This window comes from Brachionichthys hirsutus, chromosome 5 (genome assembly GCF_040956055.1).
Source record: "Brachionichthys hirsutus isolate HB-005 chromosome 5, CSIRO-AGI_Bhir_v1, whole genome shotgun sequence".
Taxonomy (NCBI): Eukaryota; Metazoa; Chordata; class Actinopteri; order Lophiiformes; family Brachionichthyidae; genus Brachionichthys; species Brachionichthys hirsutus.
In genome coordinates this window covers 10,360,108-10,385,044 of record NC_090901.1, presented here as the reverse complement: position 1 = coordinate 10,385,044, position 24,937 = coordinate 10,360,108, and the positions used below count along the sequence as shown (strand labels likewise).

The following is a 24,937-nucleotide window of genomic DNA, read 5'->3' as shown; positions in this document are numbered from 1 at the left end:
AGAATACCAGAACCCTCAAAAAGAGAACCGATTCAACCAAGTCTTCTGTCTTTATTGTTGTGTTTTATTTAGAAGAAGACACACACCTCTGGATCTACTCGTTTGCATCTAACTGAGTTCACAGTTGTTATTCCAGGAACATCTCACAGAAGCTTTTGTGTCAAACATGGCTTCATAGTTCGTGGCGTAAAACAATACGGTAGTACGAGAAGACGAGTTAAGCCACATATGCTGACGCGGCAGCTCATCTCGCCATGTGTTGGGTTGCACTCTGGTCTTTTTAAGAACAGTCGAACGAGGGGATGTCCTGCAAGTACGACATCTGTGCCTCTTTCATTTCTCTACCTGCCTCACCAGGACACCTTCCAGCTCTACAATTAGAGCGATCCATTCACGCCGCCCCTTCAGCTCCCTCTCCTAAGCCTTTTGTGAAAGCTCGAGGGCTTTGTGTTCCAGCCTGAGCCCCTTTTCACGAAACGCTCTGAGAAAAGGCCAGTGCCTTGACGTGGGGGGACATCTGTTCAGAAGTGGTTTGGATTCATGACATAGATGGGGGGTCATATTTTATTCACAAAGACTTGAACCCAACAACAACAACAGTAATTAGGCAGAAATTTGGTGTGGCGCTGGGGGCCCAGAGTCCTGCGAGCGGAGTCGGTGTTGTCCCCGCTGATAATCGAAGGGTTAAAGCTGCTGCTGAAGATGCTTGAGCTGCAGCTCAAATGGTTTCCTGACACGGCAACACACAACAGCCTCAATCAAGAACCATCATCCAGTATTCCTCGGAAATTCCGTTGCAATTACTTTGAATTGAACACATTCCACGTAATCCAGGATTTAGATTAACTACCGGTAAACACAAGAGTGTGAGGAGCTGAGTTAGCGTCGGGATTGTGTTCCAAGTAGAGAAATGATCATTCCTGATTCAGGAAGTGCAGTTTGAGATTCACAATAATTATAGAATTAATTATAGGAGGCATCATTTTACAACCGCGCATTTTCTTTCATTCCGACTCAATAGATACTTTTTAATGACACTGTTTAAATTAAAAATGATTGCTCGTTTTACGTTCAGGTGGTAGAATATTAAATGTCCGCTAAAGGTAAAAAAAAAAAAAAGACTGGTTTAAAAAGAACTGGAATATATTCCAAATATAAACACATCACTGATGCCTTAGGGCCAGATTTTCAGCTATTTGAAGCATTTCTTTTTCTGCACCCTGGAGAGATCGTCCCTGAAAGACGTTGTCTCTGGAGTAAATGTCTAAACCCCTTTCATTAACAGGGCCGTGGTGCAACTCTGACTCTCTTCAGTTTCCTTTCTGCCCAAAAAAAAAAAAAAGAAACCTCCTTTTGAGACGTCCTGTCTCGACAGTAACATTTGAAGGACGAGGGGCACACATTGCGTCTCTCCCATCGGTCCTGCCTCAGCATTCTGTTGTCAAATTAACACGCTCTTGAGCTATACCATTATAGACTCTAATATAATCACGTATGCTTTTGCTCTGGCACGGTTCAGCCTCCCCCTCCTTTAAACCGGAGTCTTGAAATCATTTGCTGACATTTGTTGATTATAAGAGAAGATGAAGAAGAAGAAGAAGAGGCTCCACTTTATACAATTTTTATGGACAAATAAACAACAAAATGTTGTTTAATTCTAGGAGACATAATTTTCCATTGCAATAACCCAGTTCCCTCCTGATGTTTTAACCACTCGCTGTATGAGGATGTGTTGACACCACGGAAACGTGGTTGTAAATCAAGTCGCCTGACATTTGGAAGCTTTGCCGTTCTCTTCCATCACTGGGCTTCATTTTAGTGTCATTGGTTCCAGTTTCAGACGACTGGGTGGATGTTGTTGTCTTTTTTTTTTTCTATTGTATTTTCGAGAACAGCTTAAGAGTTAACGGGGTTTGCTTTAGCTTTGATTAATGGGACGCGCTGTCGTTAGCATTGTGTCTGAAATTGACGCCGTTGAATAGTTGTTGATCAGTTGCTGCAAATCAGGAATCGATATTCTGTGAAGCCAAAGTCCAGTTTAACACAGGAGACGGTAAGTCTTCGGTTGCAGTAGGACAAAGCACTAGGGAACGTTACATTTTCATTGATAAGATTCACAAACAAAAACAAAACAGTAAACCCAGTTCCCTCCTAGAGGTAACTGAGTGCATACCTACTATGGTGATGCCGTACTCTGCCTCTGAATGACTTTTAATGACAATGGCGTTTCTCATGCAGTCGCTCACTGTAGGAACTATTACATCATCACGTCAAGTCCTTCACATAGTAGGGTTAATAAGGGCCTACCTGCATGACAGTTCATCGACGTCCATTCGAAGATCGTTTTTTTGTATTAACCAGCTAGAAGACAGATGAGCAGCATTTTTATAAATGTTGGATTCTTGTGCTTAGACAAAACGACGAATCACAAATTCTGCTTCAAAAAGGGACAGCTCTGATTGTTGAGGTCACAAACATTTTTTTTTTTTTTTGGACCATAGGTGAAACGGGACAAATCTGCAGCTTCCCATCAGGTGTCCGTAGTCGAGTGACAAGAAACAGACGAGGTGTTTTTCTTTTTTTTTTTGCGTCAGAGCCACATGCTGCTTTCACTTTTTTTGTTGGGTCACGGCATTCTGCGGAGGGAGGCGGTGGATGTTGGCGCCGTGACACGGCGGCGTGCAGCCATGGCTGACGGAGCTAACGAGGCAGTCGGCTCGTTAGCTGCTAATTGAGCGGTCAGCGCCAAGACTGGAGTTCGCCATCTGTTTGTCACAGAGGAGCATCTTGTCACGTCACGCCCGACGACAGGCCTCCCTCTCCCTGTGGTGTGATATTAATAGCTTCATCTCACAGATGGACAGAAAAATGAAGAACGGAACCGGAGAACATGAAAAATAAACTGAAGGCTGGATGGGTGAGGATGGGGGGGGGGGGGGGGGGGGGGGGCATTAAAAGGCCTGCAGAGGAGGCTTCTGCCAGGTCCAGCTGACCCCTGTAAGAAGCAGCATGTTGGGGGCCACTGATGTAGAATACATCTGATGTCCTGTCAGTAACACAGAAACTTTGTTACCTTTAATGTTACCAAAGATTCCGGTGTTTACTTGTTGCATTCTATGGAAACGCAGTGACGCTACCTCATACTCCATTTAGCATGGAAAGTTTTGAAACGGTAGAAAGAGAGTTTCTTTCCTGTGTGTGTGTGTGTGTGTGTGTGTGTGTGTGTGTGTGTGTGGCACATCAGCTCTGGGGAGGTGCTAATTTTTTCTTAATTTTTCTTTCTGTGAGGGATCTTAATTAGTGTTCCAACTATCATGCCTGATTTAACGATCACATGACGGCTGAATGACCTCATGGATGTCTCACAATGTTCCACCCCATCCTTACCTTCTATGTGTGTGTGTGTGTGTGTGTGTGTGTAGGTGTGTGTTTTGTTTGCTTTCTTTCTTTCTTTTTTTATTCTACCAGAGAATAAGGAGTTGAAGTGTTAACCTCTTACACTTTCCTGTGTTGAGGGTGGGTTTATCGAGTTTCTGTAGTCAGAAGCAACAGCTCCCGGACGAAGAGGAAGAAAAGGGATGATATGAAGAAGCCGATGATGATGATGATGATGATGATTATAATAATGCCATTTACAAAAATCATGAAGAGCAAACACGAAGAATGAACTGGACTTGTTTAAGTTTGTTTGAAGATGTTTCACCTCTAACCCAAGAGGCTTCTTCACTTCTAAATGAGTGGTCGTCGGTCATTTACCTCGACCCGGATCAATGAGAATTTACACAGGCAAACACAGTCGGGCTTTTTGCCACGTGATCTTGCAGCAGTTTGATGCATATACAATATAATTAACTTCTGTGAGGGTCACGAACACGACTGTGGACATTAAAGTCAAGGTGACAGGTGTGTGTGTGTTTCGTTCTCAGGGTTGGTTCAGTCCTGGTCAGGTGTTTGTCCTGGACGAGTACTGCGCCCGGTACGGCGTCCGAGGCTGCCACCGTCACCTGAGCTACCTGAAGGACCTGATGGAGTATTCTGAAAGCAACGCGCTGGTCGACCCCACGCTGCTGCACTACAGCTACGCCTTCTGTGCCTCCCACGTGCACGGGAACAGGTAAGCCAGCCGACGCTGACTCGTTAGCAACAGTCTTGGGGGGGGGGGGGGGGGGGGGGGGCGATGCCGATGCAGAGCGGCCGTCCACCTCAACGCTCTCTCTTCTCACAGCTGAACTTTCGTCACGATCATAATTGATCAGACTTTCTGGAAATGAGTGACGGAGACGAAAACGTTTCCACGTTGTCAGGGTAACGGGATGTCATCAACGATCATTTTGCATCGTCATGGAGACCAATACGTTCCTTTGTTCAAAACTGATGTTTCGTTGAACCAATGATCCGTTTCGTTTTCAAGCATCGACCCTGTTGGCAAAGAGTCAGACTTAACCCCGGCAGTTGTTGTTGTTGTTGTTGTTGTTTTTTGGCATTTGCTGAAGTGACTGTTTCTGTTTGGTGGTACTGCAGTCCTTTTCTTGTCTGAGATTCCACTGGCTGCCAGTGAGCCGCCCAGATATGAGCAGCAGCAGTGTCTTTTAGCTTCTTGTTGGCAGCGGCGGTACTCCAGCAGTTCGGTTCTCGCCGCCTGACTCCCTAGATGGTAATTACAGACATCTGTGCTTTCTCTGTTTGTCTACTCATTTAGTCAATGAGAACATGCAGGGATAAGCTTCTGCAGCAAATCACCAGATATAAATTGATGTGCGGTGGAGGGGGGTGACTGGAATTGGCTTTTTGTCAGTTGCAGCTCTAATTTGGATAATTGCTGCCCATTCAGGGCTTCTGGAGCTGCCTGAGTGGGTGTGGGTGGGAAAAAGAAGATTTGGATTCTGTGGCTCAGAGGTGGGGGGGCGACAAACCAAAGAAAGTTAATTACGGAACTCAAGTTTTCCATGGAGTGCTCCTCAAAGTGAAAGTACGTCAGGAGACAGAGAGGACAAAAAAACGATGCTACAGAGCGATCAACAGAAGAGTACTTGAGGAATCCTCAAGGCGATATATTCAGTGTGTCAGACTGTGCTTTTCTTTACCAGAACTCTCTGTTCTGACTGAGGGCCACGTCGGGTCGGGAAGGAAGTTGTAAATATTTCTCCCATGTGTGAAGTTCCTACATGGATAATGTCAGATTTTCAAAAGTTTGAAGATTATTTTACACAATTAATCATTGTCGAGCGTTGCATACACATTTATTCAAAGAAACAAATAGTAGAAATTATTTAAATTTATTATTTAAAAACAAAGCTACCACTTGGAGGAAACGTAACAGGGCGGCTTGTGTTTCCTATATTGCTCTTGTGGTCGCTGCGCAGAGCTCGTGATTGTACTGCAGGCCATCGAGAAGCTGCGCCCTCTGGCTCAGCTCTGTCGACCACGGAGCCGTAATCCAATATTATTGCTGATGTTCCGCCGTTCATCTATCAATGCATCGCTCCTTTCTGCTACGACTCGTCAATAAGAGCCCGAGACACTCGAGCGTCTTCAGTTTGAGCAGCTGACGGGGGCGGTATGTCGATTTCCGTCTGAGAATCGTGACCTTGGATTTGGAGGCGCCGCTTCTCTTCCTGATTACATCATACTCTTCCAGTGTGTGGAGAAGGTCACGGTGAATGGTAAATGGCGCCTTCGTTGTTTGACTGACCACTCAAAGCGTTACAACAACCAGCCAGCATTCACTTCATTCACACGACCGGTCACACATTGGTGCATTCACACCACGGGAGATGTGACCATTGAGCCGCACGCCGACTTAACAGCCGCTGGAAGAAGTTTGGGATCGATGGGTGGATGACCGCTATGCTAACAGGCAACAGCATTCGTCCGGTGAAGCGGACAGGAACACATTAGAAGAAGAAGAAGAAGAAGCGTTATTGTCATTGTACAACTTGCTACAATGACATTTTGCTTGGCAGCATCTCTTGTAGCAGCTCCAGGCTTTATATATCTATATATTAATATAAAAATAACGCAGGGCGGTCGCCACCTGGACCATATATTGGACCAGGTGCGAAGGTGTGTGTGTGTGTGTGTGTGTGTGTGTGTCGTGAGGAGCTATCTTAGTTTATTAAACTCCATCAGCTGGTCGATGTACTTTAAGATTTGAGCCACGCTCACCTTGAATTATGCTAATGAGCCCTGATTATTTTGTCTCAGGATTTGAATTACTAAGCCCGAAGGTGAAAGCACTCTGACTTTTGTACTGGTCTTGTACTGGCCTGTCGGGGGTTGGGTGGGTTAAACGAGCATTACTAGAGCTGGGGGGGGGGGCTTCTTCTCACCTGTCATGTCCAATCCTCTCTCCGGGCCACCGACACCACAGCGACATGGGATGCGACAGGAGCCTTAACCCCCCCCCCCCCCCCCGCCCCAAAGTGGGAGGAGATAGGTGACACACAGGACCACCTGCCACTCAACTTAATTTCTCCTCCACATCTCTTAAGGTGAAGTGGGGGTTCACCCCCGGTACCTCGCCACGGAGCTCGCCTGGCGACTCATGGCGACTCTTGTCAGCTGATATTAGAACCAAGCGATGGTACTTATCGTTTACACTTGAGCCACATCGAGTGTAAACACACCAACCTGAGTCCAGCCCCCCCCCCCCCCCCACCGCCGGCCCCACGGCGCCGCTGACAGCATCCTCGCCTCCGACGTGCTTGCTTCATTTAGCAGCAACAATGTGTCTGAACCCTGACAAGCTGTCGCATCGCTCGCCACTCCGTTGTGTGTGTGGCCGAGCATGAACACGCAACTGACTGGGCTTCATGGCGCACTGAAGGGAGGCTCCCAAAGCGGCGTTGGGTTTGTGTTTCACTTCATGTTTCAAAGCTTGGCTCTTTGATTTTCTGCCATTTTATAGACCAATCAATTGATTTAAATGCAGCAATCGCCACAGGAAGAGGATTTTGTATTAGTCATTGTATTAGATCTTTAAATCTTCATCCAACAGCATGCATGAAACAGCCGCTGATGAAACGTCTGGGTGTGTTGCACTGAGAGCGTCATAAATCAACCGCCATTGTTGAAGGCGTGCAGAATCATTGCCCACCGATGTGAATTTTAAAAGATGCTTTCAAAGTTTTTTTATTTGATGTAGAAAAGCTCGTAAAAGTTCGGCGAAACGGGAGCTTCGTTTTCTGCCACCTCGCTGTACATGGAAACAAAAACTCTTTGTTGAAGAAAGATGATTTGTGATTGCAGGACAGCTGGCCTTAACAGCGACGGCTTCGAGCCTCGGGCCATTCGTCCGTCCGTCCGTCCATGGTCATGTGTCCACTGTAAAGCAAGCTTTCACTGCCTTTTCAGAAGTGAGCACCCGCTCCTCCCAGCAGCTTCGGCTTCTTTCAGGATTAACTGGTACCGTTTAAATCGGGGTTGTGGACTGCAAGGGGTGAGCTCAGGGGGATGGGGAAGGGCGGGGCGGGGGGGGGGTAATGAATTAACAGATTTGGGGAACAACAGGGTTTAGAAGTTGTGTTAACAAGTGCTGTAGTACAGAGAAAGCTGCCTCTCTTTGCAGAACAAATTGAGTAGAGTGGGGCTGAAGAGAAGCGCTGAAGTTCTCCCCCCCGATCCACGACCTCGCTCTCGTTTAACCTCCTCCACAGCTTCTACATCCGCTCAAGCAGCAACCTGCCCTGAAAGCTGCGCTTCACACCGTTTTCTACAGAAACACAATATGCACCTCAGCTATAAATATTCAAGAAGAAATCCTGTTATCCTTTTTTCTTTATCCAGGTGCCCAACGCTCGCCACCGCGTTTCACCAAAAATCCTTCAGTTGGGTTTTCTGTAATTCTGCTGACAGGCTGACAAATAAACACTTAACCTCCGGAAGAGGCAGCAAAAAAAAAAAACAGACATCAATTTAAGGACATTTCATAATTGTGTTTCATAATTGTTTCATTATTTAGCTGTATTTTTTACATATTCAGACACATTTAGTATTTTTTTATTATTAGCACGCTATGATGGAGGTTATGGTCTATCCATCAGTGTCCTTGAATATACTTTTTTTGTTTGTTTATTTTGTATTTTATTTCCGTGGTTTGCGAGTCGCTTTTTTGTTTCTGTTATATTTATGTAATTTATTTATTTTATTGCACTTCCATACATCTTGTTTTAGATATGTCAAAGTTCCTTTTAATTTACTTTAATTGATGAAAAATGCTATTGAATTTGACCTTTTGATGTTTTCCCTTTGTATCTCTACCCATGTTAAATGTGGTTTAAAGCCTTTTTGTATGCCATTATTTCCTCTACTTCCATTACAAAACGAGTTATTTTATGATATTGCTTTGGTCCTGCCTGGTGTGAGCCGACCCGTTTTAGCTGGGCATAAACAGATGATGTTTTATTTGCTCTTTATTTTGTTGTGTTTCTTAATTCGGAGCGTGCAGAGCATCGGCGTCTGCTCCTCTTCTCTCGTGCTCCTTTCATTTCTGATTTTGGAAAGTCGGGAACCCGCCACTGGAGATCTGCAGAGTTCTCGGTACTTGATGCACGGCGGTCAGGGGCTGAACCAGCGAAGGCTTTTACAAGAACAACTCATTAACAGACAACCTCCTCGCTTCTTCCCTCCGGCGACCGCAAGTGCCGTTTGGAGAGGAATAGAAAAAAAAAAATCTCTTTCAGCTGCACACAGAGAGAGCCCAGAAAGTCAAGGCTGGCCGCTCTGGGTTCTGATTGCATTTTTCCCCTTTTTTTCTAGAGTGCCTATTCAGACAAAGGCAAGGAGGGAATGAAAGCAAACATTAATGAAGCGTTCGACTAACAACGTTTTCTTTGTCGACTCTCCTCCTGCTGCCCGTGTGAGTGGTGGAGGAGGAAGATGAGCCCGAACGTCTGTCTGTTTGATTGGTTGACTTTGAGGTCAGCGTTGAGAGTTATCAGGTAGTTTGGTGAAAACAAGCCAGACTTGTCAGATAGAAATTTAGAAATGGAAAGGCAGACTGAGTTATTTTGTGAGGCTTCGTTTTTCAAAAAAACAAACAAACAAACAAACATTTGCTTTCCTTTTGTCTTTGAGGCTTTCAAATGAAAAACAACATTCCTGCTCGTGTGCTGGATTTCTCGGACGTTTAGCAGCGAGGGGGTCAAATAGTGAAAATGTCATTTATGCACCCAAAAAGACAACAAGCTGTTAAATTAAGAGGGATGTGCGAAAGGAGAGGCTTCTACAATGCATCATAAAGAATTTTAATATTGATTACCATCCGAACAAACCTGCCTTTCACCACTTACTTCAGCCCGGCTCCATTTCTGTTGGCTTTCAACTAAAGAATAAATGACTGAGTTGCTTCAGATCTGCTCTTTGGTAAGTGTGACTCTGAGAATAACAGAAAGTTTCCGAGTGCAAAATGCTGCAAAGAATATGTTTGATATAATTCTGCATAGATAGTCTCAGGTATTTCCTTTGCCAGCTGTTTTAGGTCAAAATTAAGCCACTGTCTAAGGTTTTGCACTAAAGGAATTTTGCACCGAAAAATCAAACGTGTTGAATTGAACTGTGTAAGACTGCTTGATCTTGGTTATCATCATCAGGTGATATTTATTACATGTTTTTACGATGGCGTTTTGAGGCATGACCAAACATTAGATCACTGTGTCCTTCCAGTGTTCCAGTGATTTTGATCCCATTCGAGAACGGTGGACGTCCGTTAGTAAGACCCAGGAGGGTGGGAGGCGGCTTTAGAGCCCGGGTCACCTCTTTCTCCTGCAGGTGGAGTCAGAGCTGGAAGTCAGGAAACACTTCAGCGGGGTCATTCACATGAAGATAGAGAGAGCACATACCTGTACAATAGAGGAGGCAAGTAATGTAAGTCCTGGAGGTGATTTGATGCAATGAATGATACTGAAAAGATCATTCTGGATGGTCTTCTGTTGGACAAAGTGGACCAAGAACGTCCAGCAGCTGAACCCTACAGGCGATGAGTCCACCTACAGAGGGGGACACAGAAATACTGAGGAGCTCGTCATCCCCTTTAACCCAAGTGACTACTTTTTGATTTTCCACATGACATTGAAAAGAAGAAAAAAAATGTTACAACAGAAATAAATAAATAAAAATCAATTTTTTAATTCAATACGAAGGGTTAAGAAGGCACAAAAGCAGCTTCCCAAGGACGGCCTGACCGATGGAATCCTGTTGGATAGCAGATCTGCAAACTGGAAGAAGGTGCAACAGAAGAGTCAACAAGGCAATCAGCTTCCCCATCACTTGCTACAAGTCCTTGTTCGCATCATTGCAGAACGGTTTCTGAGGGTAGAAACTTTGTAACAGATGTTCCTTCATCTTTTCCATCTTCTCCATGTATATTCCACCTCCATTGATAACACCAATATCAATATCAATTCATACATCACTGTGTGTTACAGTATATTGAAAGAAGAAATAAAGATTGTCTCCGTCTTTGTTTTGTGTCTGTATTTCATGGTGGAGGATTATAAGTGGAGGGAAACATTCTCCTCGCGCCAACACAAAGAGACCCGGCACTTAGACACAGGGGGGGGGGGTCACTGATGGCGTGCTAATGAATTAGCAATGTGCAAACAAGCATTAGAATTTACGGCATGGCCCATTATGGTGAAGGGTATTTCCTTTTCAGTTGAGAATTGGAAGAACCTTCCCGGATGACCTGATCTGATCAGAGCTTTGGGTTGGTAAAACAAAAGTTATCTGACACTCTGTACTCTGTGCTTCTTGTCTTTGTCAGGCCTGATGGGATGGGGACGGTGACCGTAGAGGAGAAGGAGCACTTCGAGGCCGTCAGGAGTCGCCTCATCGCTCTGCTGGACAACCACATCACACATTTTAGGTATCGCATCACAAAACGACGCAGATATTGTTGATTTTGACCTGTGGAAGTTCAGCTGCTGGACGGACGGGTATGTTCTTCTGTCACATCAGTGAAGCTGTGTGTTTTCATATTTAGAATGAGTTAATGGATGAATATGAAAAATGCATCTTAACCTTTGAAACCCATCAACATGTTTTGCTAAATGTGAAATAACGTAAAGAACCCCCCCCATCCCCACCCCATCTATTGTCCGTCATAGAAAGCAGTCCTCTGGGTATTTGCGGTCCCATCAGCAGCACACAACAGGTGCAGGACATGCATCAGCTGATGAGTCCTCCTTGTGTCTGCGTGCTGCCATTCAGCGCCGCCGCTGCCCTGTGAACTCTTTGTGAGCGCAGTGTGAAAGCGACGGCCCCCAGACCTTGAGCAACGCTCGTCTGAATGGACCTGTGCCATTAACTGTCCTGAGGCCCCAGGTCTTAAAACCCTTCATGTCTGAGAAGGGTCCTCCATCTGGCCGCTGAGAGGAGAGGAGAGGAGAGGAGAGGAGAGGAGGAGGGGCTGGCTTGGGCGATCGGCGAGAGTCGTCGCTGACTCCCCTCGACACGAGGGGCAAATGCTGGCGAACAATGGCCAGAGCGATGCTGTGATGAGGGCCCCCCCCCCGGAAAACGGCAGGATTTCACAGTTTAGATTAAAGCTGAGATCAGTTGCTAAAGATTCGCTTTGATTTGAATTTACTGGTACTCCGAAATAGTGGTCTTTGGGTTTAGCTGCTCGCGGTTGAGCGTCTCCACAGCTCGGGGTCGTAAGCCGAGTTCAGTTTAGTCTGATTAATTTATTCCCTTGTGAAGCGTTCTCAGAAATATGACAGAAACATCTGTCAGGCCGTTGAAACATATTTTGCTTTTTAGTTCATGAACTTAAGGTATGAACTAAATCTTCTTAGAGAATCTTTCTTTGAATTTCACATCTCAGGTCATTACGGGTTTTTTTTTCCCTTCTCAAATACATTTTGGTTTTGTCTTGTAAATGGTTCACCTGTGCACCTTTGCTGATTTAGCACTTTTCACTTGTGAATAAGCGGCGTGAAACCTCCCTGAACTGCCTCATCTGCGCTCGGAGGTGTGAAAAGCTTGTGTCCTTAATCAGATGAAAAGCCGAAGCCGTCAATTGATGATGACTGACATTGTATCTCCCGACTCTTAATCTTTTCATCTTATCGTCCTTCAGATTGTTTGTGTGATGTGATAACCGCCCACTTTTCGAATGTGCAGGTACTGCTTTCCTTTTGGACGACCAGATGGGGCCCTGAAGGCAACACTCTCCCTGCAAGAACGGGTACAGGAACATAATTAGATGAGTCTTTGTTTCGTTTGGGGATAGTTTGAACTTGTCGATAAAGTCTTTGGCAGTAGAAACTTTAAAATGTGAGAATGATTTATTGTAATTGATTTACTGAGAGGAAGAGGAAGGATGACTCCTATGAGACAGTGTGACACCATCTTCCTGTTTGTTAATAATAAGGAACGTACGTACACAATTCTATAATAGAAATGATGGGGAATCACACATTTACCAACAGTTCATTTGCTCCAGCCGCTGGGACTCACATTGGTTAAATAATGCAATTTGGTGAAAATATAGCTCCATATTAGGCTTTTTAATTATCCTGTATGACATTTCCTGTCATGTTCATCAACGTTTAGATGGATTTGTCATTGTTATGCTTGTGTAATAAACAAATCCATGTGTTTCAGATGAGCGACGTTGAAACCATCCAAGCCCCCCCCTGTCTGTCAATGTTTTGGGCTCAGATTTCTGCAGCCAAATCAGAGGCACTGCTTTCCTTTTACTTGCATCGATGCTTGCTTGCTTTCAGGTTTTGATGAAGGACATCATCACTCCTGTTCCCCCAGAGGAGATAAAGAAATTGGTGCAGAAGAGTCTGGAAAAAGCCGCTCAAATCAACTTCAGTCAGTTGATTGAATACGCTCAGATCAAAGGTGGGGGTGGGCGATGGTGTTTTTATTTCCAGCCATCTGGAAATAAAAACACTCAGTTCTCTTCACTTGAAACAAACTGCCAACCATTTTAAGAAAATGACAGAAAGAGCGTTTGAGCTGTAAATGGGATGGAGCAGCTTTCAGCGGCTGCGCTGTCTGTCTCAGTCTCGTTTCTTAAATGCTGCCGTTTGGTTCGCGACCTGCAGCTGGACTCTCCATCCACATCTGCAAGGTCGGATATTCTACACAAAACTCTAGCTGCAGCTTTTATTGTCTCAACCCTCACTCATCTTTAAGTATATTTCATTTTGTTGGAACTATTAAGTCTTGCCAGAAATATTTTTCAAATCAAACATGCAATCGCTTCCTTTTAGTTTGACTGATTAAGATGAGAGGTTGGATGTGGCATTTATGAAAAAGAAAAGAAAAGCTCATTAAGAGAAGTTGAATAAATGTGTAAAGTCACTGAACTCTAAAAGGTTCATCCTCTGAGGAGGACATTTCGGTGGAAACCCTGCATGTTAGCGTTCCTGTTCTCTAATCCAGTACTTGCTGCTGTTCCCTGACCCCTCAGTGGACGCTCAGACTGCTCCAGAGAAGCGGCTGGAGGACGTGATGCGACTGGGAGAACTCTGCATCGAAGTCCTGCAGCAGAACGACGAGCATCACTCGGAGGTACGCGCCTCGTTCATTTCTACACTCACCTGCACGTTGATCTGATTATTTCTGACCAGACACAGATCGACCATTCCGTGATGTGATTTGTTTTATTCTACTGTATTTTTGTCTGGCGTTATCTCTAATAGAACGTGTGTGTGCGCGTGTGTGTGAGAGCCGCACACTCACGAACCTTCGTGTTCTTGTGACTAAAGTCTTCGCCTTCTAAATTTGCATCCTACACACTTTGATGAAGCCCCCGCGAGTCACTTGATCATTTCACCAACATTTTGGATCACTTTCCCAACACTGTCCATTTCCTCCTTTTGCTTTCATTGGCAGCTTCTGTGCTTTAGTGGGGATCACGCGGCGCTGCATTAACATCTGCGATGGCGTCACGATGAAAACAACACCCACGGTCCATATGGGCGCTGCGTTTGAATGCCACGGTGTTAAACTGATCAATCATAGGTGTTGAGACGTGGCAGTTTGATTGGCCCTGCGTGGCGGCGTGGCACTCAGGCATCTGTTTCTGAACTATTAATAACAGGGCCGCTCTCTGCTGCCATGACGACCGGTGAAACTCCACGTTAATTACAAATTAGAAGCTTTTTTTTGCCGGTGCAGCGCTACAAGCTGTCACGATTTAAATTTAGCGGCGGATTATAATTGTTTACTCAGATTCTGTCAGCGTCAACAACATTCTCGCCGTCTTTGTTTTTGTTGTAGTTTTCTTTTTTGTCTGTCAGGTTTTCTTTTACCGTGAAAGAACAGAAACTCTGTTGTCTCTTAGACACATTTCCAACAGTCTGCGGTAATAATTTGCAGAATTACCTTCTTTTAAAATCTGACTTTTATCTGTCTGCCTTACTAATCAAGAATGAATGCACTGAAGTTTTTCCTGAATGGTGAGACTGACAGTTGAAAATCATAATCATACTTGCTACGCGTTTTCACACCCCCTTTAGTGGGACGATACTCATTGCTGGTAGTCTGCCTTGATTGGTTCAGATTGTGTGGCCCCACCCTAAACCTTGCACCGATTTATCATCCATTATGTACAAAATGAACAGAGGCCTTTCGTTTACCTGACTGCTTTCTGCTTCTCTCTCTGTGTTCTCCTATTGGAAGGGACGAGAGGTAAGTTGGATGTTTTGCTCGTGCTTGTGTTTCTGTTTTTGGATTCATCAGAGCTTGGTCATCCATGCGTTGCTGCTGATTGTCCCGTTGTTGTCTGTGTTCCATCGGTACAGCTCGTCTCCCTTTTTTTTTCGCGAATCCTACAAGCAGAAGTTTATTTTAAGTTATTTCGTATTCCCGAAAGTGGATTCTTGCTCCGCTGCAGTGTTGAGCAATATACAAATCACCAATCACAAGGCAGCAATCTTCTTTAAGAGGTCAAATCATTATATCTGTGCTTGGAGCCAAACAGCAGCAACACGTCTTTCTCATTAAATAAACATAAACATCAAATAAAGGTGGCTCACCTCTGCCTCTGTTTATTTAGTGCTCTTTTAATTTCATGTTTCTCTTATGTTGATTTTTATTTTGTTGTTTTCCTAAGACCTGTCTAGAATAATCAGGAAAGAAATCCAGTCATGTTTCCATGTAGACAGCGAGTTCCGTTCGCCCCACTGCTCGCTTCTCTGAGCTTTGTATCTGGTCTCGCTTTTTCCAGGCGTTTTCCTGGTGGCCGGAGCTGATGGCGGAACACGCCGAAACGTTTCTGTCTCTGTATCAGGCCGAGATGGACGGCGCTCTGCAGGTCCAGCCTGTCGACTCCTGGGACAGCTTCCCGCTCTTCCAGCTCCACAACAACTTCCTGCGAAACGATCGTGAGTCCCACTTTGGCTTTCCTCATGAACAGTCGTTCCCGTCCACACAAAATTCTCAGAGTTACGTCTCGCTTGTTTCACTGATGCGAGCCAGGGCCGAACACAATGCTGTGTTTAACATCTGCCCGGATGTAATCACGCTCTTACCGCCTTTCTTATTTAATCTTGCATAAATTGCAATGAAATAGAACGAAGAGACAGGGTTGCTCTAAAAACAAGTCCGAACCTGGACAGGAATAAATATTTACTAGACTCTTCGCTTTACATTTTAAAGTCTCCCCCAGAATCCTGATTTTCATTTTCATGCCTCTAAAACTGCAGCTTTTTTTTTAGGAGGAAATGCCCCATAGAAGACACGATCAAATCACGAACAGCGCTAATTAACACCAATGCCACTAGAGAAAACCAGCCTTGCTGGGAGACCGGGTTTCCTGCGCTCCCGTGCTCAGGTGACGAGTTCATTACCACAAGCCGAGGAGCAACCAGTCGATGCGGGACGAGAGACGCGATCAGCTGGTTGATGGTCGACTCGACTGACCCACGTCTGTGTTTTCACTCCACTCGTGATCCTTCACAATCATTCTCAATGAACTATTCTCTGGAAAGCCGGCCTGCAGCCACAAGCAGCGTGACAAGAAGCCTTTTGTGTCCACTCACGTATTTTATTTTATTTTTTTACTTAAAGCAAACATCAACATTTGCTATATTTCCAGTTGCTGTCCGTATATTCTTCCCTGATAAACTGCACCTCACAGTTGAGATTTCGTTCTACTGCTGGAGGAAGATCTTGGCTCATTGTTTCCTGTATCCCGGCCCTCCTTCAGCTTTGTCTTTGAGCCAGAAGAGATTTGGCAACGCGAGGCGTTATTTAACATGGCCGATGCCAAAGTACCTCCAATACAGTAACAGGCAGGCGGGCAGGCAGACATACAGCCCAAGGGCACTGTCGGGAAGAAAAAACTCGGTGCTTCGTTATGTGAAGAACCCACAAATCTCCTGTTTGTGGCTCATATCTTTTATATTTTTTCTAATTACTATCCTCTGTTAATACAATAATTGTTCTAAGTGTCACAACATGAGTGAACTCAAATTTCAGCATAATGAGGAAATAGACAGTCTAAACACAAAACGAGTGAAATCATCGTTTTGACTGTTTGCACAAATGAGGCTTCCCTCTTTGATAATTATGTCTAAAGTGAGAAGAATTCTTTTGAACTGAATCCCAATCATATTCTAGAGGGACGGGGTGAAATGAAAAAGGTTCATTAAGTTAATTTGCACATTGCCGTCTCTGATCCTCACAATAATAATATATGAGCAATCCTTGACTTTTTTATTTCTCACGGCACTTTTTGTTTTTTTCTGTTTGTTTGTTTTTTGAGAAAACATTTACAACTGTAGGTTGTCTGATCTTCGGTGATATTACTCGACGTCTGACCGACTGTTTGAGGATTATCTCTCTCTCTTGTTCTGCAGAATTTTTAAATGCTCACTTGATTGTCAGCCTGGGAAAACGAGCTGTTGCGAGGGAAGCCGGGTTGACTCTCTGGAGGCCAAAAAGGCTAGTGTTAATCATGACTGAGGAGAGTGAGAGGAATTAAAACTAATGAAGTCCGAGGAGACCCGCCTGCTCGCCTCTCGCCCAGCGCTCTATCTTTGTCTGTCCTCCTGTTAGCATCCCCTGAAGGCTCGCCTGTTTGTTAAGAAGTCTCTCTGGAACCTACATGGAGTAGTCAGGCTGGGAAACTAGTGCTCACGACCAGATCAATTGTAAAACGTCTCATGTTCAAGCTCGGTTGAGACGAAGAACGTAATCTGAATAGAGGACCTGTATGCCAGAAACGCAATGTCAGCGTTCCAGTTTCATCCCTTCCTGTTGGATGGGGTCAGGTGTTTTCACTCCAAACTGGAACAGCAGTTCTTCATGGAGCTTTCTTTGTGCAGGGGATGTCGTGTTGAGACAATAACCTTTTTTTTAATTTTTTTTAGAAATTCATTCATTCATTTTCTTGCAAAATTTGCCTAAAATCCTCAAGCTTAATTATTTATACATTGAATGTCGTGAACCAAACCAAACGTTGTGGACTTGATCAATAGTACACCAAATCGCCGATCAGTATATGTGGAATTTTTGTTCACATAATAATAAGTATCATTCTAATAATAATTATAGGTATTAAATTTGCCCTCACCCCCTGCAGCTCGCCTGTGCAATGGGACGTTCCACAAACACCTGCAAGACTTGTTTGTCCCTTTGGTGATCCGCTACATCGACCTGATGGAGTCGTCCATTGCCCAGTCCATCCACCGTGGCTTCGAGCAGGAGACCTGGCAGTCCATCAAGTAAGACTTATCCCACGCCTTCCATTCAGAAGACATGAAGTCATTGATGCTCTAAGAGGTTTATTTATTATATTGAACTGGGGGGAGGGCTGTACTTGTTCTGCAGGAGTCTTTTTGGTTGCAGGACGCGCTTCAGGGAGTCGCCACATGAATGCCAGTTCCATAACGTTATCAGCGTTATTGATCAATTCAGCACTTCTCTTATTGCGTGTGTGAACTTGGTTTGGTTGTTTGTACCTTCCGTTTGTTTGCGGAGTGAATAAACGACAAAAGAAGGAATGAAACGCTGCGTAGGACAGCAGAGGAACAAAAGGAGGCAGAGCGGGATGCAGAAAACACGCAGCAAGGACACACTGCAGTCAAGAATGAAGTACTTAGGATGGCATTCTGTAGCAAAACGCTCGTAACCTTAAAGGAAATAGAAAGAATAGCTGTAAATAGAGACGTTCCTGTATTTGCTGTGGAGCAGAGCGGGAAACTCTTCTGTAGTTCTGCATCTTTCTATTCTGTTTGTGTGCTTCTGTGAAGAATGCCTGTTGTTACTGTCACTATTTCTTCTCTCCCTGTTATTCTTTTAACGTTTTCCGGTTCTGCCATCGATCGACCTCGCCGCTACACGGACTCAGCAGGTCATTAACTAACAATCTAGCCAGCGTTCCTCTTCCCAAAGTCCCCAACCTTCCTCTCACACTGCCGCAGATGCCCAGCTTCTCAGCACCGGCTTGGATGGGACCGCTGTGTGAGAACACGTATGTACAACAAGGGACGAGACCAAGAGTCCGCTCTGGCCTCCCCTAGAGTTCTGACAATGAGTAGCCAGAGCCATCCCACGTCAGCCCACATGGTGTTTGTCATGCCATGCCCGGCCGCTAAAACTTTCGGTACTGGAGGAAAACTCAAGGGACCGTCCAAATTCAAATGTTACGATGAGTTTCCTGAAATCAGTCAAACAGATCAAAATGGATTAAAAATGAGGATTTATTCCAGCCAAGATAAATAATAAAAAAAGATCTGGAGTTTCACCCGAACCAGAATTAAAGTACACAAAACAGTGGACGGGAGACTTGCATCATTTCAGGTCTTTGAGGTTTTATGGGTCGGATATGGAACCTCTGATTCTGTCCATCTGCCTCTGTGTGAAAACTCCTCAAGCTAGAACTCCCCTGGTTCTCTCCCCTTTGTTCCACCCTGCATGAATTCCTGCTCCGTTTTCAACACCCGGCTGTACAAATATTACAGTAAATATTATGCATATATTATCAAATATATAGAAATCCAACTGAAAATTGTTCCTGCCATTCATTCTGAGTTTTAACAGAATCGTGAGCGGCGTCTCAACGTGAGGCTCGGCCCGACAGGCGGCTTCGTGGTTTCAAATCGGTGCTGACGCTGTAGCGCCACCTGCATGCCATCGATCCTCAGAGACTCGTTTTTTGTGACGTGTCCTAAGTGTTTGGATGTGCAGTGTGCTTTTCACAATGCGCAACATATTTGTATAATAATAACCTTCGTTTTCTACTGCAGCTTGCAAGGAATAAATCTACCCGACATCTTGTGAGTCCAGCGAAGTTCTGCTTTCACACGTGTGAAAATGTTCCTCCATCACAAGCACTTCATTTACCCCCCCCCCATCCCCATCTCAAGTCAAAATTTTTAGTGCGTCTCATTTTTCACGGCAAAATAACATGCAAAATAAAACGAAAAGGGAAAGATATCCTGAATCCTGAATTGAACAAATACATGAAACTTTGCAGCAACGTACACACGAGTGTAGAAAGACGTTTTAAAACTGAAGATCAACATGTGAGATGCGTGCTAAATTGCCTATCGCAGGAGGCCGTTCTGGAGACGCCAGTAGTTGTTATAAATAGCTCCCAAAAAGAAGAGAGAGAATTATGAGCTCACACAATCATTCGCTGAAATCTTCCGTGGGAGGCGTCGCCATCCCCGCCTCCTCGCTCACACATGGACGCTCCACATTCTTAGACACTTTTCAGGCTCACGTAGCGACTTCATTCCTTAAACATACTCTTGAGACAAATCCTGTGAGTTTCTGAAAACGACGTGGGAGAGAATGAGACGCATAACAAATGCCGGCTATATCATAATTAGACGTATTAGCCTTATTGGCGAGCAGCCGTTCTGGTTGCTCTCCTTGCATCGTTTGCAGGCAATGAATTTGTCTGTCTTATTGGATGCAATTAGAACAGGATTGGTCGGATGCATCTTATGAGGAAATTGCTCATAAGAGGCTCACTGAGAAAAAAAAAGTACTTTATATGAATTTGAGAATAGGGTTCATAGGAACATTTGCTATGAGATCATATTCTAAACAGGGTTGGAGGGAACTAAGAGCAAAGCGAGAGGACAAAAGCCGTGCTGAGAAATCTTTTAGCTTTAATTGATGTAAAATGCAGCAGCCTGAATAGTTGCATTCTGCTTTTACTCCCCATCCTCTTTTTGGAATTTGGATTATGTGTTAATTAGAGAATGCTGTGTAGACATCAATGTGCGTAACGTTAGGATCATGTTTGATGCCTCGATGGTGGCATTTCCACACACGGGGAAGAGAAAGAAATTTTGATGTTAGCTCGCTGTTGCGTCTTCTCCTGGATGGATTTTTCTGTTTGTATTGTCACCAACTCCTTATTTAAAATCGACATGGTTTAAAAAGCTCAATCTACATTTTACAGGCGTTTTATACGGTGGCCGACAAGGGCCAAACGCACTTCAGAAAGAAAATCTGATTTCACCTTCTTAGCCCACTTCAGGCCGTGCCAGGGGCACCAACGCCTAACCGGCAAGACTACACGTTCTCAAAACGGCTCCCACTGACTCCCACCCAGCCTTTCCCACAACCCAGACCGCAGTTTTTTCCTCTGCCTCACTTCACTTGGCCCTCTTCGATTAAATGCGAAAAGAGGGAAGAGAAAGCTGGCATTCATTAGACAGCACAGACGGGCGAGTGGGATCGTCCCATTCCCCGGGGAGGGGAGGCGGAATGCGCCGAGAGAAGAGCACTGTTAATTAGACATGAGGGGGACAGCCACCGAGCGTTTAATTGCACCACAGACTCGGCCCAAAGCATTTATTCCTGCGCAACACTTGTTAAGGTAACAGTCTTTTAAAGTCGAAGTGAGAAAAGTGAGGGATTGATGCTTTTCCCCCCAACCCCCTGGTACCCTACTGTCACCTCCTCCATCATTCTGGCCGAGCGCTGTACACTTGGATGTTGGTGGTGCTCGATGTTACCATGTGTTGCTGTGGAACCTGTTTGTAGGGGAGAATGCAAGGACACATCCATCTGTCTCCGGTTCATCCTGCTTCACCCATGGGCAACATGATAGGAATCATATGAAATGTAATAGAAGACCTGACTATGTTTGAATTTAATGCACAAAACCCAAACAGATACATGCTGGAGGATTCCCAGCACTAAATTACACTACTTACAGTTAAAGCTATCAATAAGGTCAGGTTCAAGGTGAGTGAAGATCCTTTCATGTCTGCAGAGTTACCAGAATAAGAGTCTGGTGGAACAAATGAGCATCAAAGAGGTTGTGGTTGTGTATTTGGTTAAAAGTGCTCCATATCCTCTGCAGTAACGGTTCGGCCACCTCAGAGGATTTGTTCTGGAAGCTGGACGCTTTGCAGATGTTTGTGTTGGACCTCCACTGGCCGGAGCCTGAGTTTGCCAAACATCTGGAGCAGAGACTCAAACTGATGGCCAGCGACATGGTGGAGGCCTGCGTCAAGAGGTTAGACTAAGAGGTTCACTACAGGTGCACCCCTGGGTTCACTGTTTAGACCCATTGTTTTCTTGCAACAAAGAAAACAGTTCAGTACATACTTTTATATGTACCGGTATGCGGGAATTTCATCAAACAAAGACACACTTTTACAGAAATGTGTCACAGTTTTGCAAAAAGGTAAATAATAAGCAAATATTTTCTTCTTTTTTTTTGCGTTCCACAGAACAAAGTCTGCATTTGATGCCAAAATGCAGAAAGTGACTAAGTCAACAGATTTCCGGGTACCACTGTCGGTCTGCACCATGTTCAATGTGCTGATGGACGCCAAGAAGCAGTGCTCAAAGCTCTGCGTGCTGGACACTGGTCAGGAGGTGAGGTCACTGGGACATGACACCGACACCAGCGTCGTGTTTTATATTCTTGAATGTTCCGTTCTGTCTTCAAGCTGAAGGTTTTTCCCAAAGAGATAAGCAAAACAAAAATGATCGACCATTCCATTTCTGACATTCTGAAAACAAACTGCTCCATCCTGGTCACTGAACCCAAATCCCTCCTGGTAAATGTAGAATTGTCGATTGAGTCTGTGAAGTCAATGAATTCCATAATTGCAGCAATTCATTTGAAATGAGCAAATAAAAGCCTCTCCACAGATTAATTTTACTAAGGAAAAAAATAAATAAAAGACCTGTCTGAATATATCACTTAAGATAAATTTTTCCATTTCCATCTCCGAGATTTTTGATAGCAACTTCTGAAACCTCCAGTCTTTTATTGTCAGCCGCACACCGAGCGGGTCGTGTCATACTGTCAGATCGGCCACTAAAGCGTGACTCCTTCCACCAAGCACCCAGCAGATGGGGAGTTCAGGTGCATTTGTGTTCACTTGAAACAGCCAAACATTCAGTATGAGCTGCTAAATGGATGACCGTGAAGCCTGAGTGAGGCGGCAGTCTTTAGCGATGCTGAGAGCGAAACCCTTTGCTGCCGGCAGTCTGAGCTCGTTGTTCTCTTAACCTTGAGCTTCCTCTTTCCTCCCGCTTTTACTGAATATCTGCCTGCAGAGAAACGAAAGACCTGAATCATGCACATAAACAGACTGGTTCTAAGGGGGGGGCAAACACACGTAGATGTTTTCTACGGTCAGTGAAAAGCCACCCTGTCTGATAAATATGGGAAGAATAAAAGGTTTTAGTGCGAAGCTGAAAATATGAGTTGATGAAAGTCTAATTCAAGTCCAACCAAAACGAGAATGAGGAGCTCGTTTGAACAGTTTTGAATATCGTTATATCGGCGTTCAGTCTCTGACTTTACGTTATGGTTTAGAAAGCGCCTCATCTGAAAGTCAAATTCATCATTTTAACTGTTTTGGGTAAGAATCAAAGATGTGTGAGGGCCCACGGAATCTGAAGGGCATGATAGTGTTTGCTTTTATGCTGGGAATTGTTCTTCCTTTCATAAAAGTCTGATGCTAGAATCTGACTTTTAAGAGGAAACAGAAAAATGCAGAAAAGCCAATTAAAGATGTTTTATACGATAAGATTCGAGAGATTCAAGATACTTTATTATCATTATGCGAACATAATAAAATCGTGTGAAGGCCTACGGCTTAAGGCACTCATCGGATCGGCGATGTTTAACTCCTTGAATGAGATAAATACTCATTGGTATTTCGAAGTTTAGACATAAATGTTTTGTTAATGCGACTGCTTTGGAATGCGGTCAGCTGACTGTTTGCCCTCTTTTCCTTGTCTCACATCCCATCCTGTCCCTCACGTCCATGCGTCCTGCACGTTGTTGTTTGAAACCCAGATTGACAAACAATGGGTAAGTCCCTTCATCGCTTCATCCCCTTTCTTTCTTTTACATTTGCCCTGCCTACAGAAAACACTTCCACGTTTTGTGTTCTTACTCGAGGTCAATAAAAGCTTATAGATCAGCCGGTAAATGAGTGAAGCTTTCACGAAGACCTGTTAATATGTCCAACAGCGTGCTTTAAGGATGGTTATTTGTGATTAGAGGAGACGCCAGGGGAGCCCAGCAGGTTGGCAATCGTGCTTCTTTACTTTCATAATGAAAAGCATTTTTAATTATTACAGCTCAACCCCAACCATTGGAATTGAATTTATTTCCTGAAGGCTGCAGCGGATTCCTGAGATCTAAGGACGTTTTTGTGCAGTTCAGGAAAGTCATGCAGCTGTTAAACTGTTACTGGAGCAAGGCTGATCTTTGCTTTGTCTGTCTTCTTTCATTTCCTCTTTGGGTTAGGTGATTATTGGCAAATGATTATGTCATAGCGTCTGATACAGATGACATCATACAGTTTCACGAAGCAATAGGACATACCAAGCGTTGCTGACGTCCCATTTTCTTTTTGTGCAGCCTGTTTTTGCTGCAGTCCAGTACATTGCGTGTGCAACAGCCTGGCCGGGATGCACTTTCCAAATAACAATTTTGCCCAAGCTGTTACGTTTCGGCTCACCAGATTTCTTTCAGGCGGTTTTAAAACACCGGCAAAGACTTGATTTTCACCGACTCGGTGCTGCGAATGAGGCTTCCTCACCTCTGACCCCTGACCAGCAGTCTGAAGAGTCTTGAAAAGACATCAAGCTGAACTTGTTCCTGAACTTTGGTGTAGTCACTTCTCTGCCCCGATGTTCAAGTGCATCAGTCTACAGCAAACCACCCTCTTTCCTTTTACCTTTTGCTTTCTGCGGTTCTGGTCCACGCAGATGCTGGATGTTCACCTGGCGAGTGAAGAACCTGCACTTTGAATCCAGACAAATAACTGCCCCCGCTGGATCGATTACTTTTTCTGCTACATAGGCCCATTGATCAGCTGAAATCAGTGACGACGCTGTGTCTGCAGTGGTTCTACTGCAGTGGTCGTCTAAATGGAGTCCGCCAGCAGCGGCTGAACAAGCAGATAAACCTTTTTAATAGCAATAATTGTCCTTTTTTACGGTTTTGCTGCATATTTGGCAAAGACCAAACAATTAGTTCTGCCCCTCTTTGCTTTTTAAGGGTCTGGGAATAAAGAGGGCAAAATAAGCAATGTTAATTAAGGTAAGGCAAAAACAGGAACTCTCAAGATTTGCCAAAAAGATTTGGCGTGCTTAAAGAGAACTACCATTTTGCGGACTTATGGAGGGGGGGCGATCACAATTAGGGCTGGCTGCGGTGACCTCCCCGGACCTGCAATTTGTCAGCGATCCTTGCGCTTTGTTGATTGAGATTTTTAATTTGGGTGTTCTTTAGATGGCCAGTGAAAGGGCATTGTCGCCAGGAGATGAACTCCCCTGCTGCTGCCATTCAGGGCTCAGCCGCAGTCTTTTTTTCTTCTTCCTTCAAGGGAAAAGGTGCCATGAATATGTTTTTAGGGGGGGGCCCAAACGAGACATGAAATGGCGGATTAATTGAATCTTGTGTGAGACTTTGGTCCTCGCAGCTGGACCAGTGCTTTAGAGAAATACAAGGCTGCTCTAATTGTGAGGAGCCACA

At 44.6% G+C, this 24,937-nt stretch overlaps 1 protein-coding gene across 1 annotated transcript in view; it reads left to right on the top strand.

The window, feature by feature from the left end:
* The window catches only part of cadps2 (Ca++-dependent secretion activator 2), an 86,663-nt gene that overhangs the window by 49,636 nt on the left and 12,090 nt on the right, over positions 1-24,937 (top strand). The window contains exons 13-25 of the mRNA XM_068739659.1: positions 3,927-4,114; positions 10,763-10,864; positions 12,124-12,187; positions 12,729-12,852; positions 13,427-13,527; positions 15,188-15,344; positions 17,546-17,687; positions 17,794-17,795; positions 18,358-18,436; positions 19,212-19,241; positions 21,290-21,445; positions 21,663-21,810; positions 23,249-23,263. Coding sequence (XP_068595760.1) covers positions 3,927-4,114; positions 10,763-10,864; positions 12,124-12,187; positions 12,729-12,852; positions 13,427-13,527; positions 15,188-15,344; positions 17,546-17,687; positions 17,794-17,795; positions 18,358-18,436; positions 19,212-19,241; positions 21,290-21,445; positions 21,663-21,810; positions 23,249-23,263 — 1,308 coding nt within the window. The remainder of the gene's footprint in view (positions 1-3,926; positions 4,115-10,762; positions 10,865-12,123; positions 12,188-12,728; positions 12,853-13,426; positions 13,528-15,187; positions 15,345-17,545; positions 17,688-17,793; positions 17,796-18,357; positions 18,437-19,211; positions 19,242-21,289; positions 21,446-21,662; positions 21,811-23,248; positions 23,264-24,937) is intronic.